This window comes from Heptranchias perlo, unplaced genomic scaffold (assembly GCF_035084215.1).
Source record: "Heptranchias perlo isolate sHepPer1 unplaced genomic scaffold, sHepPer1.hap1 HAP1_SCAFFOLD_805, whole genome shotgun sequence".
NCBI classification, from domain to species: Eukaryota; Metazoa; Chordata; class Chondrichthyes; order Hexanchiformes; family Hexanchidae; genus Heptranchias; species Heptranchias perlo.
The window spans coordinates 24976-37947 of record NW_027139840.1 but is presented as its reverse complement, the minus strand read 5'-3'; the positions used below and the strand labels follow the sequence as shown (position 1 = coordinate 37947).

Below are 12972 nucleotides of genomic sequence, written 5' to 3'. Positions count from 1 at the left end.
CAAGTCACAGACACTCCGGGCACTGAGGTCAGACAGTTACAGAGCAGACACAAGTCACAGACACTCTGGGCACTGAGGTCAGACAGTTACAGAGCAGACACACGTCACAGACACTCCGGGCACTGAGGTCAGACAGTTACAGAGCAGACACAAGTCACAGACACTCTGGGCACTGAGGTCAGACAGTTACAGAGCAGACACAACTCACAGGCACTCCGGCACTGAGGTCAGACAGTTACAGAGCAGACACACGTCACAGGCACTCCGGCACTGAGGTCAGACAGTTACAGAGCAGACACAACTCACAGGCACTCCGGCACTGAGGTCAGACAGTTACAGAGCAGACACACGTCACAGACACTCCGGGCACTGAGGTCAGACAGTTACAGAGCAGACACAAGTCACAGACACTCCGGGCACTGAGGTCAGACAGTTACAGAGCAGACACAAGTCACAGACACTCCGGGCACTGAGGTCAGACAGTTACAGAGCAGACACACGTCACAGACACTCCGGGCACTGAGGTCAGACAGTTACAGAGCAGACACAAGTCACAGGCACTCCAGGCACTGAGGTCAGACAGTTACAGAGCAGACACACGTCACAGACACTTCGGGCACTGAGGTCAGACAGATACAGAGCAGACACACGTCACAGACACTCTGGGCACTGAGGTCAGACAGTTACAGAGCAGACACAAGTCACAGACACTCTGGGCACTGAGGTCAGACAGTTACAGAGCAGACACAAGTCACAGACACTCTGGGCACTGAGGTCAGACAGTTACAGAGCAGACACACGTCACAGACACTCCGGGCACTGAGGTCAGACAGTTACAGAGCAGACACACGTCACAGACACTCCGGGCACTGAGGTCAGACAGTGGTTATTCACAGAATGCAGCGTTTAAGCACTCAGAGCCCTCGGCTCACAAAACATCTTAACCAGACTGATTGGAATGGAGCGACTCTGAATCAACAGTGGACTGTGTCCCTCTCAGTCAGACTACTCCAATCACCTGTTGAAGACAATACCATCGGTTCAGCAGAGCCCACTTAACGAGTCGATCGATGGGCTGAAGTGAGGAGAGTGGGAAGGGCCCGGGTCCCAGGACCCCCACAACCACCCCCCACCCCGTACCTCCGATCTCAGACAAACAGGGGCGGGGCACGACAATCCGGCTGAGCCCCTGGGGGTCCATTGGCCTCGGTACCAGCTCGTGGGAATTATCAGCTCATTGCTGAAGGGAGGGGGTGGGCGGGCGGGCGAGAGTGCATGTGTCAGAGCTCGTGTGTGTCAGGGCAGGGTCTTTGAGGGCAGAAACCGTTGGATATCCCGACACTATCCAGACTCATGTATTACGAACGACCATGGGTGTTGGGGATGGAGGGGGGTTCGGTCAGAGCCCAGAACCTTCCGAAGGAGGAGGGAGAATTAAGTGGGGAAAAATAAACAAAGAGCGGTGTGAGGATGAAGGACAGACAGTGGCAGAGCATCAGGAACAGTGGAGACGGCCAGGGATCATCACCAGGTTCAGGGGGGGGGGGCTCAGAACACAGACTCCTTATAGTGTCAGTTTGGCTCAGTTGGTAACACTCGTGTCCGAGTCAGAACGGTGTGAGGACAACATAGTGTGCTGAGAGTTCGGTACGTGTGGGAGTTGAAGGGTTAATCTCTTTAAGGGTTAATCTCTTTAAATCTAGTGCATATTGCTTCAACTGTTTAAGGTCAATTTAAAAGTTTAAATTTCTAAGTTTCTGTCAGGCTTCAGCAGAGAGCTGCTGTAGCAAGTTAATTGGTTAGCTAGATTCAATTGGTCCCCGAAGGTGGGGCAGGCCTGACTCATCTGAGTCTCAACTGTAGAAATACAGGGGCCTGTCAGTGCGGACAGCACGGTGTGAGGACAACACAGTGTGCTGAGAGTTCGGTACGTGTGGGAGTTTGGTGAAGTGGGGGAAGGAGGTGCTGCTTTGCCTTGCTTTTCCTGCAGAGCGGTAGTGGACCTGAGAGCGGTGAGCGGCGGTAAAGAGCGAGACCAGAGCGGAGATATAAACAGCGCGGAGAGAGCGAGACCAGAGCGGGGATATAAACAGCGCGGAGAGAGCGAGAGTCCAGTCGGTGAGCGGCGGGAGAGAGCGAGACCAGAGCGGGGATATAAACAGCGCGGAGAGAGCGAGAGTCCAGTCGGTGAGCGGCGGGAGAGAGCGAGACCAGAGCGGGGATATAAACAGCGCGGAGAGAGCGAGAGTCCAGTCGGTGAGCAACGGGAGAGAGCGAGACCAGAGCGGAGATATAAACAGCGCGGAGAGAGCGAGAGTCCAGTCGGTGAGCGGCGGTAAAGAGCGAGACCAGAGCGGAGATATAAACAGCGCGGAGAGAGCGAGAGTCCAGTCGGTGAGCAACGGGAGAGAGCGAGACCAGAGCGGAGATATAAACAGCGCGGAGAGAGCGAGAGTCCAGTCGGTGAGCGGCAGGAGAGAGCGAGACCAGAGCGGAGATATAAACAGCGCGGAGAGAGCGAGAGTCCAGTCGGTGAGCGGCGGGAGAGAGCGAGACCAGAGCGGGGATATAAACAGCGCGGAGAGAGCGAGAGTCCAGTCGGTGAGCGGCGGGAGAGAGCGAGACCAGAGCGGGGATATAAACAGCGCGGAGAGAGCGAGAGTCCAGTCGGTGAGCAACGGGAGAGAGCGAGACCAGAGCGGAGATATAAACAGCGCGGAGAGAGCGAGAGTCCAGTCGGTGAGCGGCGGTAAAGAGCGAGACCAGAGCGGAGATATAAACAGCGCGGAGAGAGCGAGAGTCCAGTCGGTGAGCAACGGGAGAGAGCGAGACCAGAGCGGAGATATAAACAGCGCGGAGAGAGCGAGAGTCCAGTCGGTGAGCGGCGGGAGAGAGCGAGACCAGAGCGGAGATATAAACAGCGCGGAGAGAGCGAGAGTCCAGTCGGTGAGCGGCGGGAGAGAGCGAGACCAGAGCGGGGATATAAACAGCGCGGAGAGAGCGAGAGTCCAGTCGGTGAGCGGCGGGAGAGAGCGAGACCAGAGCGGGGATATAAACAGCGCGGAGAGAGCGAGACCAGAGCGGAGATATAAACAGCGCGGAGAGAGCGAGACCAGAGCGGGGATATAAACAGCGCGGAGAGATCGAGACCAGAGCTTACTCTGAGAGCGAGACTCTGAGACCAGCGGCAGTTCGGGGTGACGTCACCAGTCAGAAAGTGACGCGGCACAGGGGAGGCAGCTGATTGGTGAGTAGGTTCAGGTGAGTATTTCTACCATTTTACTGTAAGTAAAGTAATAAGAAAGGGAAGATCTGCAGGTTTTATAGCAGATAGTGTTTTTTTTTTAGTGAACCTAGGTCCCTAGTATAGTTAACATTTTCTAATTTCAACGTAATTTAAAAGGGGTAACTAAGCTAAGGCAAGTCATGGCAGCAGACCTCGCACCCGTGATATGCTCCTCCTGCAAGATGTGGGAAGTCATGGACACTACCAGTGTCCCTGCCGACCATGTGTGCGGGAAGTGTGTCCACCTGCAGCTACTGACCGATCGTATCTCGGAGCTGGAGCTGCGGGTGGACTCACTGTGGAGCATCCGCGATGCAGAGAAACTCGTGGATAGCACGTTTAGCGAGTTGGTCACACCGCAGGTAAAGGGTATACAGGCAGGAAGTGAATAGGTGACCACCAGGAAGAGTAAGAGATGCAGGCAGGTAGTGCAGGGGTCCCCTGTGGCCATCCCCCTCTCAAACAGATATGCCACTTTGGATGCTGTTGGGGGGGATGACTTATCAGGGGAAGGCAGCAGCAGCCAACTTCCTGGCACCACGGGTAGCTCTGCTGCACAGGCTGGGAGGAAAAAGAGTGGCAGAGCTATAGTGATAGGGGACTCAATTGTAAGGGGAATAGACAGGCGTTTCTGCGGCCGCAACCGAGACTCCAGGATGGTGTGTTGCCTCCCTGGTGCAAGGATCAAGGATGTTTCGGAGCGGCTACAGAACATTTTGGAGGGGGAGGGCGAACAGCCAGCTGTCGTGGTGCACATAGGCACCAACGATATAGGTAAAAAAGGGGATGAGGTCCTAAAAGCAGAATATAGGGAGTTAGGAGGTAAATTAAAAAATAGGACCTCAAAGGTAGTAATCTCAGGATTGCTGCCAGTGCCACGTGCTAGTCAGAGTAGAAATAGGAGGATATTTCAAATGAATACGTGGCTAGAGGAATGGTGCAAGGGGGAGGGATTCAAATTCCTGGGACACTGGAAACGGTTCTGGGGGAGGTGGGACCAGTACAAACCGGATGGTCTGCACCTGGGCAGGGCCGGGACCGCTGTCCTAGGAGGAGTGTTTGCTAGTGCTGTTGGGGAGGGTTTAAACTAAAGTGGCAGGGGGTTGGGAACCTGAGCAGGGAGAGAGAGGAAAGCGTAACAGGAAGAGACAGAAGGTATGGAGTAATAGGTAAAGTGTTAAAAAAGGAAAAAGCAGGAACTAAGCGTCACAAAACAGATTTGAAAGTTCTTTATCTGAATGCACGTAGCATTCGTAATAAAATGGACGAGTTAACGGCACAAATAACTACGTATGGGTATGATCTTGTGGCCATTACAGAAACATGGCTGCAGGGTGACAACGACTGGGAATTAAATATGCCAGGGTATTTAACAATCAGGAAGGACAGGCAGGAAGGAAGGGGAGGTGGGGTGGCTATGTTAATAAAGGAAGGAATCACTGTAATACAGAGAAATGATATTGGGACAAAGCATCAAGATAATGAAACAGTTTGGGTGGAGATAAGGAATAATAAGGGAAAAAAAACATTAGTGGGCGTAGTATATAGGCCTCCTAATAGTTGCAACTCTGCTGGAAGAAGTATTAATCAGGAGATAGTCGGGGCATGTAATAAGGGAACAGCCATAATTATGGGGGATTTTAATTATCATATTAACTGGACAAATCAAATTGGGCAGAGCAGCCTTGAGGACGAGTTCATTGAGTGCATCAGGGATGGATTTCTTGAGCAGTATGTAACTGATCCTACAAGGGGGCAGGCAACCTTGGACCTGGTCCTGTGTAATGAGTCAGGATTAATTAATAATGTCCTAGTTAAGGATCCCCTTGGAACGAGCGACCACAACATGGTTGAATTCCATATCCAATTAGAGGGTGAGAAGGTTGATTCTCAAACAAGCGTACTGAGCTTGAATAAAGGAGACTATGATGGTATGAGAGCGGAATTGATTAAAGTGGACTGGGAAAATAGATTAAAGGGTAAGACGGTACATGAGCAGTGGTGTTCATTTAGGGAGTTATTTTACAACTTTCAAAATAAATATATTCCACTGAGGAAAAAAGGGTGTAAAAGAAATGACAGCCATCCGTGGCTAAGTAAAGAAATCAAGGATAGTATCCGACTAAAAACAAGGACATATAAGGTAGCCAAACTTAGTGGGAGGATAGAAGATTGGGAATTCTTCAAAAGACAGCAAAAAGTAACTAAAGGATTGATTAAGAAAGGGAAGTTAGATTATGAAAAGAAATTAGCAAAAAATATAAAAACAGATAGCAAGAGTTTCTATAGTTATATAAAAAGAAAAAGGGTGGCTAAGGCAAACATAGGTCCCTTAGAGGATGAGACCGGGAAATTAATGGTGGGAAACATGGAGATGGCAAAAATGCTGAACAAATATTTTGTTTCAGTCTTTACAGTAGAGGACACTAAGAATATCCCAACACTGGACAAACAGGGGACTCTCGGGGGGGAGGAGCTAAATACGATTAAAATCACTCAGGAGATGGTACTCAGTAAAATAATGGGACTCAAGGCAGATAAATCCCCTGGACCTGATGGCTTCCATCCTAGGGTCTTGAGGGAAGTGGCAGTAGGGATTGTGGATGCTTTGGTGATAGTTTTCCAAAATTCCCTGGACTCAGGAGAGGTCCCGGCAGATTGGAAAACTGCTAATGTAACACCGTTATTTAAAAAGGGTAGTAGGCAGAAGGCTGGAAATTATAGGCCAGTTAGCTTAACATCTGTGGTGGGTAAAATTTTGGAGTCTATTATTAAGGAGACAGTAACGGAACATTTAGATAAGCATAATTTAATAGGACAAAGTCAGCATGGCTTTATGAAGGGGAAGTCATGTCTGACAAATTTGCTTGAGTTCTTCGAGGATATAACGTGCAGGGTGGATAAAGGGGAACCAGTGGACGTAGTGTATTTAGACTTCCAGAAGGCATTCGACAAGGTGCCACATAAAAGATTATTACTTAAGATAAAAAATCACAGGATTGGGGGTAATATTCTGGCATGGGTGGAGGATTGGTTATCGAACAGGAAGCAGAGAGTTGGGATAAATGGTTCATTTTCGGACTGGCAACCAGTAACCAGTGGTGTTCCACAGGGGTCGGTGCTGGGTCCCCAACTCTTTACAATCTATATTAACGATTTGGAGGAGGGGACCGAGTGCAACATATCAAAATTTGCAGATGATACAAAGATGGGAGGGAAAGTAGAGAGTGAGGAGGACATAAAAAACCTGCAAGGGGATATAGACAGGCTGGGTGAGTGGGCGGAGATTTGGCAGATGCAATATAATATTGGAAAATGTGAGGTCATGCACTTTGGCAGGAAAAATCAGAGAGCAAGTTATTTTCTTAATGGCGAGAGACTGGAAAGTACTGCAGTACAAAGGGATCTGGGGGTCCTAGTGCAAGAAAATCAAAAAGTTGGTATGCAGGTGCAGCAGGTGATCAAGAAAGCCAACGGAATGTTGGCTTTTATTGCTCGGGGGATAGAATATAAAAACAAGGAGGTATTGCTGCCGTTATATAAGGTATTGGTGAGACCGCACCTGGAATACTGCATACAGTTTTGGTGTCCATACTTAAGAAAAGACATACTTGCTCTCGAGGCAGTACAAAGAAGGTTCACTCGGTTAATCCCGGGGATGAGGGGGCGGACATATGAGGAGAGGTTGAGTAGATTGGGACTCTACTCATTGGAGTTCAGAAGAATGAGAGGCGATCTTATTGAAACATATAAGATTGTGAAGGGTCTTGATCGGGTGGATGCAGTAAGGATGTTCCCAAAGATGGGTGAAACTAGAACTAGGGGGCATAATCTTAGAATAAGGGGCTGCTCTTTCAAAACTGAGATGAGGAGAAACTTCTTCACTCAGAGGGTGGTAGGTCTGTGGAATTTGCTGCCCCAGGAAGCTGTGGAAGCTACATCATTAGATAAATTTAAAACAGAAATAGACAGTTTCCTAGAAGTAAAGGGAATTAGGGGTTATGGGGAGCGGGCAGGAAATTGGACATGAAGCTGAGTTCGGATCGGTCAAGGCCCTGTGGGTGGCGGAGAGGGCCCAGGGGCTATGTGGCCGGGTCCTGCTCCGACTTCTTGTGTTCTTTAGATTTGTGGTTGGGATCAGATCAGCCATGATCTTATTGAATGGCGGAGCAGGCTCGAGGGGCCGAATGGCCTACTCCTGCTCCAATTTCTTATGTTCTTATGTTCTTAGAAGGTTGTGGGTTAAAGTCCCACTCCAGAGACCTGAGCACATAATCCAGGCTGACACACGCGGGGCGGGACCGAGGGAGCGCCGGGGGGAGGGGGGGAACGGGACCGAGGGAGGGCCGCTCCGCCGGGGGGGGAGGGGGGGCGGGACGGGACCGAGGGAGCGCCACGCCGCCGGGGGGGGAGGGGGGGCGGGACGGGACCGAGGGAGCGCCACGCCGCCGGGGGGGGAGGGGGGGCGGGACGGGACCGAGGGAGCGCCACGCCGCCGGGGGGGGAGGGGGGGCGGGACGGGACCGAGGGAGCGCCACGCCGCCGGGGGGGGAGGGGGGGGCGGGACGGGACCGAGGGAGCGCCACGCCGCCGGGAGAGGGGGGCGGGACCGAGGGAGCGCCGCGCCGCCGGGGGGGGAGGGGGGGCGGGGCGGGACCGAGGGAGCGCCACGCCGCCGGGAGAGGGGGGCGGGACCGAGGGAGCGCCACGCCGCCGGGGGAGGGGACGGGACCGAGGGAGCGCCACGCCGCCGGGAGAGGGGGGCGGGACCGAGGGAGCGCAGCGCCGCCGGGAGAGGGGGGCGGGACGGGACGGGACCGAGGGAGCGCCACGCCGCCGGGAGAGGGGGGCGGGACCGAGGGAGCGCCACGCCGCCGGGAGAGGGGGGCGGGACCGAGGGAGCGCCACGCCGCCGGGAGAGGGGGGCGGGACGGGACGGGACCGAGGGAGCGCCACGCCGCCGGGGGAGGGGACGGGACCGAGGGAGCGCCACGCCGCCGGGAGAGGGGGGCGGGACCGAGGGAGCGCCACGCCGCCGGGAGAGGGGGGCGGGACCGAGGGAGCGCCACGCCGCCGGGAGAGGGGGGCGGGACCGAGGGAGCGCCACGCCGCCGGGGGAGGGGACGGGACCGAGGGAGCGCCACGCCGCCGGGAGAGGGGGGCGGGACCGAGGGAGCGCCACGCCGCCGGGGGAGGGGACGGGACCGAGGGAGCGCCACGCCGCCGGGGGAGGGGACGGGACCGAGGGAGCGCCACGCCGCCGGGAGAGGGGGGCGGGACCGAGGGAGCGCCACGCCGCCGGGAGAGGGGGGCGGGACCGAGGGAGCGCCACGCCGCCGGGAGAGGGGGGCGGGACCGAGGGAGCGCCACGCCGCCGGGAGAGGGGACGGGACGGGACGGGACCGAGGGAGCGCCACGCCGCCGGGGGAGGGGACGGGACGGGACGGGACCGAGGGAGCGCCACGCCGCCGGGGGAGGGGACGGGACGGGACGGGACCGAGGGAGCGCCACGCCGCCGGGAGAGGGGGGCGGGACCGAGGGAGCGCCACGTCGCCGGGAGAGGGGGGCGATCTTTTGGATGAGCCATTAAACCGAGGCCCCCTCTGCCCTTTCAGGTGGATGTCGAAGATCCCATGGCCACTATTGGAAGAAGAGCAGTGAGCTCTCCCCGGTATCCTGGATAATATTTATACTTGAAACAACATCACAAAAACAGATGAGCTGGTCATTATTACGTTGCTGTTTGTGGGATCTTGCTGTGCGCAAATTGGTTGTCTCATTTCCCACATTACAACAGTGACTACACCTCCAAAGTACTTCATCAGCTGTAATGTGCGTTGGGACATCCTGAGCTCTTGAAGGCCCTGTTCTGTTTAATTGCAGTCCTTACCACACAGCGGTAAAAGATGTCACAGGGCCGTCGCCCCTCCACCTCGTCCAGGGCCATGTACTGGCTGAGCCCAGTGTGAATGCAGAACGTCAGCGGGAGGCAGTGCTTCAGTCCCTTGCGCTGCTGGAAGCCTCCGGCAGCCGTGTCGATGTCTAACAGATCCTCGGAGCGGTAGTGACTGGAAAGAGCCATGCTGCCCATCAGGCTGTGAAGTAGGGCAAAGAGCTTGAGTCTCTTACAATCCTCTTCCTGTTTCACCTGACAGCACAGTCCATCCCCACCTCCCCACAACCTGTGGTACAGGAGGCATGTGTCGGTCTCACCAGGTAAAGGTGGCAATCTCTGGTGACACCAATTGTCACAATGGGATTTGGGCTCTGGAGCTGAGTTGCGAGTCCACCCCACCATACCCGACTGCCTGAACACGAAGACTATTCCACCGACACAGGCTGCTAAACTAACCGGCTTGAGCCACGTAAGCTCACAGTGAGTTAATTTTATACCCCATCCTCGAGCTTCCACTGAGCAAACTGGGAACCGAGCAGGACCTCAGCTGATGCTAACCCTTGGGTTAGTGTAGACAAGGTGTAAACTCTATCCTTGGGTTAGTGTAGACAAGGTGTCAACTCTCCTATCCTTGGGTTAGTGTGGACAAGGTGTAAACTCTCCTACCCTTGGGTTAGTGTAGACAAGGTGTAAACTCTCCTACCCTTGGGTTAGTGTGGACAAGGTGTAAACTCTCCTACCCTTGGGTTAGTGTAGACAAGGTGTAAACTCTATCCTTGGGTTAGTGTAGACAAGGTGTCAACTCTCCTATCCTTGGGTTAGTGTGGACAAGGTGTAAACTCTCCTACCCTTGGGTTAGTGTAGACAAGGTGTAAACTCTATCCTTGGGTTAGTGTAGACAAGGTGTAAACTCTCCTATCCTTGGGTTAGTGTAGACAAGGTGTAAACTCTCCTACCCTTGGGTTAGTGTAGACAAGGTGTCAACTCTCCTATCCTTGGGTTAGTGTGGACAAGGTGTAAACTCTCCTACCCTTGGGTTAGTGTAGACAAGGTGTAAACTCTCCTACCCTTGGGTTAGTGTGGACAAGGTGTAAACTCTCCTACCCTTGGGTTAGTGTAGACAAGGTGTAAACTCTATCCTTGGGTTAGTGTAGACAAGGTGTCAACTCTCCTATCCTTGGGTTAGTGTGGACAAGGTGTAAACTCTCCTACCCTTGGGTTAGTGTAGACAAGGTGTAAACTCTATCCTTGGGTTAGTGTAGACAAGGTGTAAACTCTCCTATCCTTGGGTTAGTGTAGACAAGGTGTAAACTCTCCTACCCTTGGGTTAGTGTAGACAAGGTGTCAACTCTCCTATCCTTGGGTTAGTGTAGACAAGGTGTCAACTCTATCCTTGGGTTAGTGTAGACAAGGTGTAAACTCTCCTATCCTTGGGTTAGTGTAGACAAGGTGTAAACTCTCCTATCCTTGGGTTAGAGTAGACAAGGTGTCAACTCTCCTACCCTTGGGTTAGTGTAGACAAGGTGTAAACTCTATCCTTGGGTTAGTGTAGACAAGGTGTAAACTCTCCTACCCTTGGGTTAGTGTAGACAAGGTGTAAACTCTATCCTTGGGTTAGTGTAGACAAGGTGTAAACTCTCCTATCCTTGGGTTAGAGTAGACAAGGTGTAAACTCTCCTATCCTTGGGTTAGAGTAGACAAGGTGTCAACTCTCCTATCCTTGGGTTAGTGTAGACAAGGTGTAAACTCTATCCTTGGGTTAGTGTAGACAAGGTGTAAACTCTATCCTTGGGTTAGTGTAGACAAGGTGTAAACTCTACCCTTGGGTTAGTGTAGACAAGGTGTCAACTCTCCTATCCTTGGGTTAGTGTCGACAAGGTGTAAACTCTATCCTTGGGTTAGTGTAGACAAGGTGTCAACTCTCCTACCCTTGGGTTAGTGTAGACAAGGTGTCAACTCTACCCTTGGGTTCGTGTAGACAAGGTGTCAACTCTATCCTTGGGTTAGTGTAGACAAGGTGTCAACTCTATCCTTGGGTTAGTGTAGACAAGGTGTAAACTCTATCCTTGGGTTAGTGTAGACAAGGTGTCAACTCTATCCTTGGGTTAGTGTAGACAAGGTGTCAACTCTCCTACCCTTGGGTTAGTGTAGACAAGGTGTCAACTCTCCTACCCTTGGGTTAGTGTAGACAAGGTGAAAACTCTATCCTTGGGTTAGTGTAGACAAGGTGTCAACTCTATCCTTGGGTTAGTGTAGACAAGGTGTCAACTCTCCTATCCTTGGGTTAGTGTGGACAAGGTGTAAACTCTCCTATCCTTGGGTTAGTGTAGACAAGGTGTAAACTCTATCCTTGGGTTAGTGTAGACAAGGTGTAAACTCTCCTATCCTTGGGTTAGTGTAGACAAGGTGTAAACTCTCCTACCCTTGGGTTAGTGTAGACAAGGTGTCAACTCTCCTACCCTTGGGTTAGTGTAGACAAGGTGTCAACTCTCCTATCCTTGGGTTAGTGTAGACAAGGTGTAAACTCTATCCTTGGGTTAGAGTAGACAAGGTGTCAACTCTCCTACCCTTGGGTTAGTGTAGACAAGGTGTAAACTCTATCCTTGGGTTAGTGTAGACAAGGTGTAAACTCTCCTACCCTTGGGTTAGTGTAGACAAGGTGTAAACTCTATCCTTGGGTTAGTGTAGACAAGGTGTAAACTCTCCTATCCTTGGGTTAGAGTAGACAAGGTGTAAACTCTCCTATCCTTGGGTTAGAGTAGACAAGGTGTCAACTCTCCTATCCTTGGGTTAGTGTAGACAAGGTGTAAACTCTATCCTTGGGTTAGTGTAGACAAGGTGTAAACTCTATCCTTGGGTTAGTGTAGACAAGGTGTAAACTCTACCCTTGGGTTAGTGTAGACAAGGTGTCAACTCTCCTATCCTTGGGTTAGTGTAGACAAGGTGTAAACTCTATCCTTGGGTTAGTGTAGACAAGGTGTCAACTCTCCTACCCTTGGGTTAGTGTAGACAAGGTGTCAACTCTACCCTTGGGTTCGTGTAGACAAGGTGTCAACTCTATCCTTGGGTTAGTGTAGACAAGGTGTAAACTCTATCCTTGGGTTAGTGCAGACAAGGTGTCAACTCTCCTATCCTTGGGTTAGAGTAGACAAGGTGTAAACTCTCCTACCCTTGGATTAGTGTGGACAAGGTGTAAACTCTACCCTTGGGTTCGTGTCGACAAGGTGTCAACTCTATCCTTGGGTTAGTGCAGACAAGGTGTCAACTCTCCTACCCTTGGGTTAGTGTAGACAAGGTGTAAACTCTATCCTTGGGTTAGTGTAGACAAGGTGTAAACTCTCCTATCCTTGGGTTAGAGTAGACAAGGTGTCAACTCTATCCTTGGGTTAGTGCAGACAAGGTGTCAACTCTCCTACCCTTGGGTTAGTGTAGACAAGGTGTAAACTCTCCTATCCTTGGGTTAGTGTAGACAAGGTGTAAACTCTATCCTTGGGTTAGTGTAGACAAGGTGTCAACTCTCCTACCCTTGGGTTATTGTAGACAAGGTGTAAACTCTCCTATCCTTGGGTTAGTGTGGACAAGGTGTCAACTCTCCTACCCTTGGGTTAGTGTAGACAAGGTGTAAACTCTCCTATCCTTGGGTTAGTGTAGACAAGGTGTCAACTCTCCTACCCTTGGGTTAGTGTAGACAAGGTGTAAACTCTCCTATCCTTGGGTTAGTGTAGACAAGGTGTCAACTCTCCTACCCTTGGGTTAGTGTAGACAAGGTGTAAACTCTCCTATCCTTGGG

The 12972-nt window shown here is 52.2% G+C and overlaps 1 protein-coding gene across 1 annotated transcript in view; it reads right to left on the bottom strand.

Annotated features, from left to right (window-relative positions):
- The window catches only part of fbxo3 (F-box protein 3), a gene marked incomplete at its 5' end in the record, with an annotated part of 78605 nt that overhangs the window by 40806 nt on the left and 24827 nt on the right, over positions 1-12972 (bottom strand). Inside the window, one exon of the mRNA XM_067981578.1 lies at positions 9177-9381. Within this exon, the coding sequence (XP_067837679.1) occupies positions 9177-9381 (205 nt within the window). The remainder of the gene's footprint in view (positions 1-9176; positions 9382-12972) is intronic.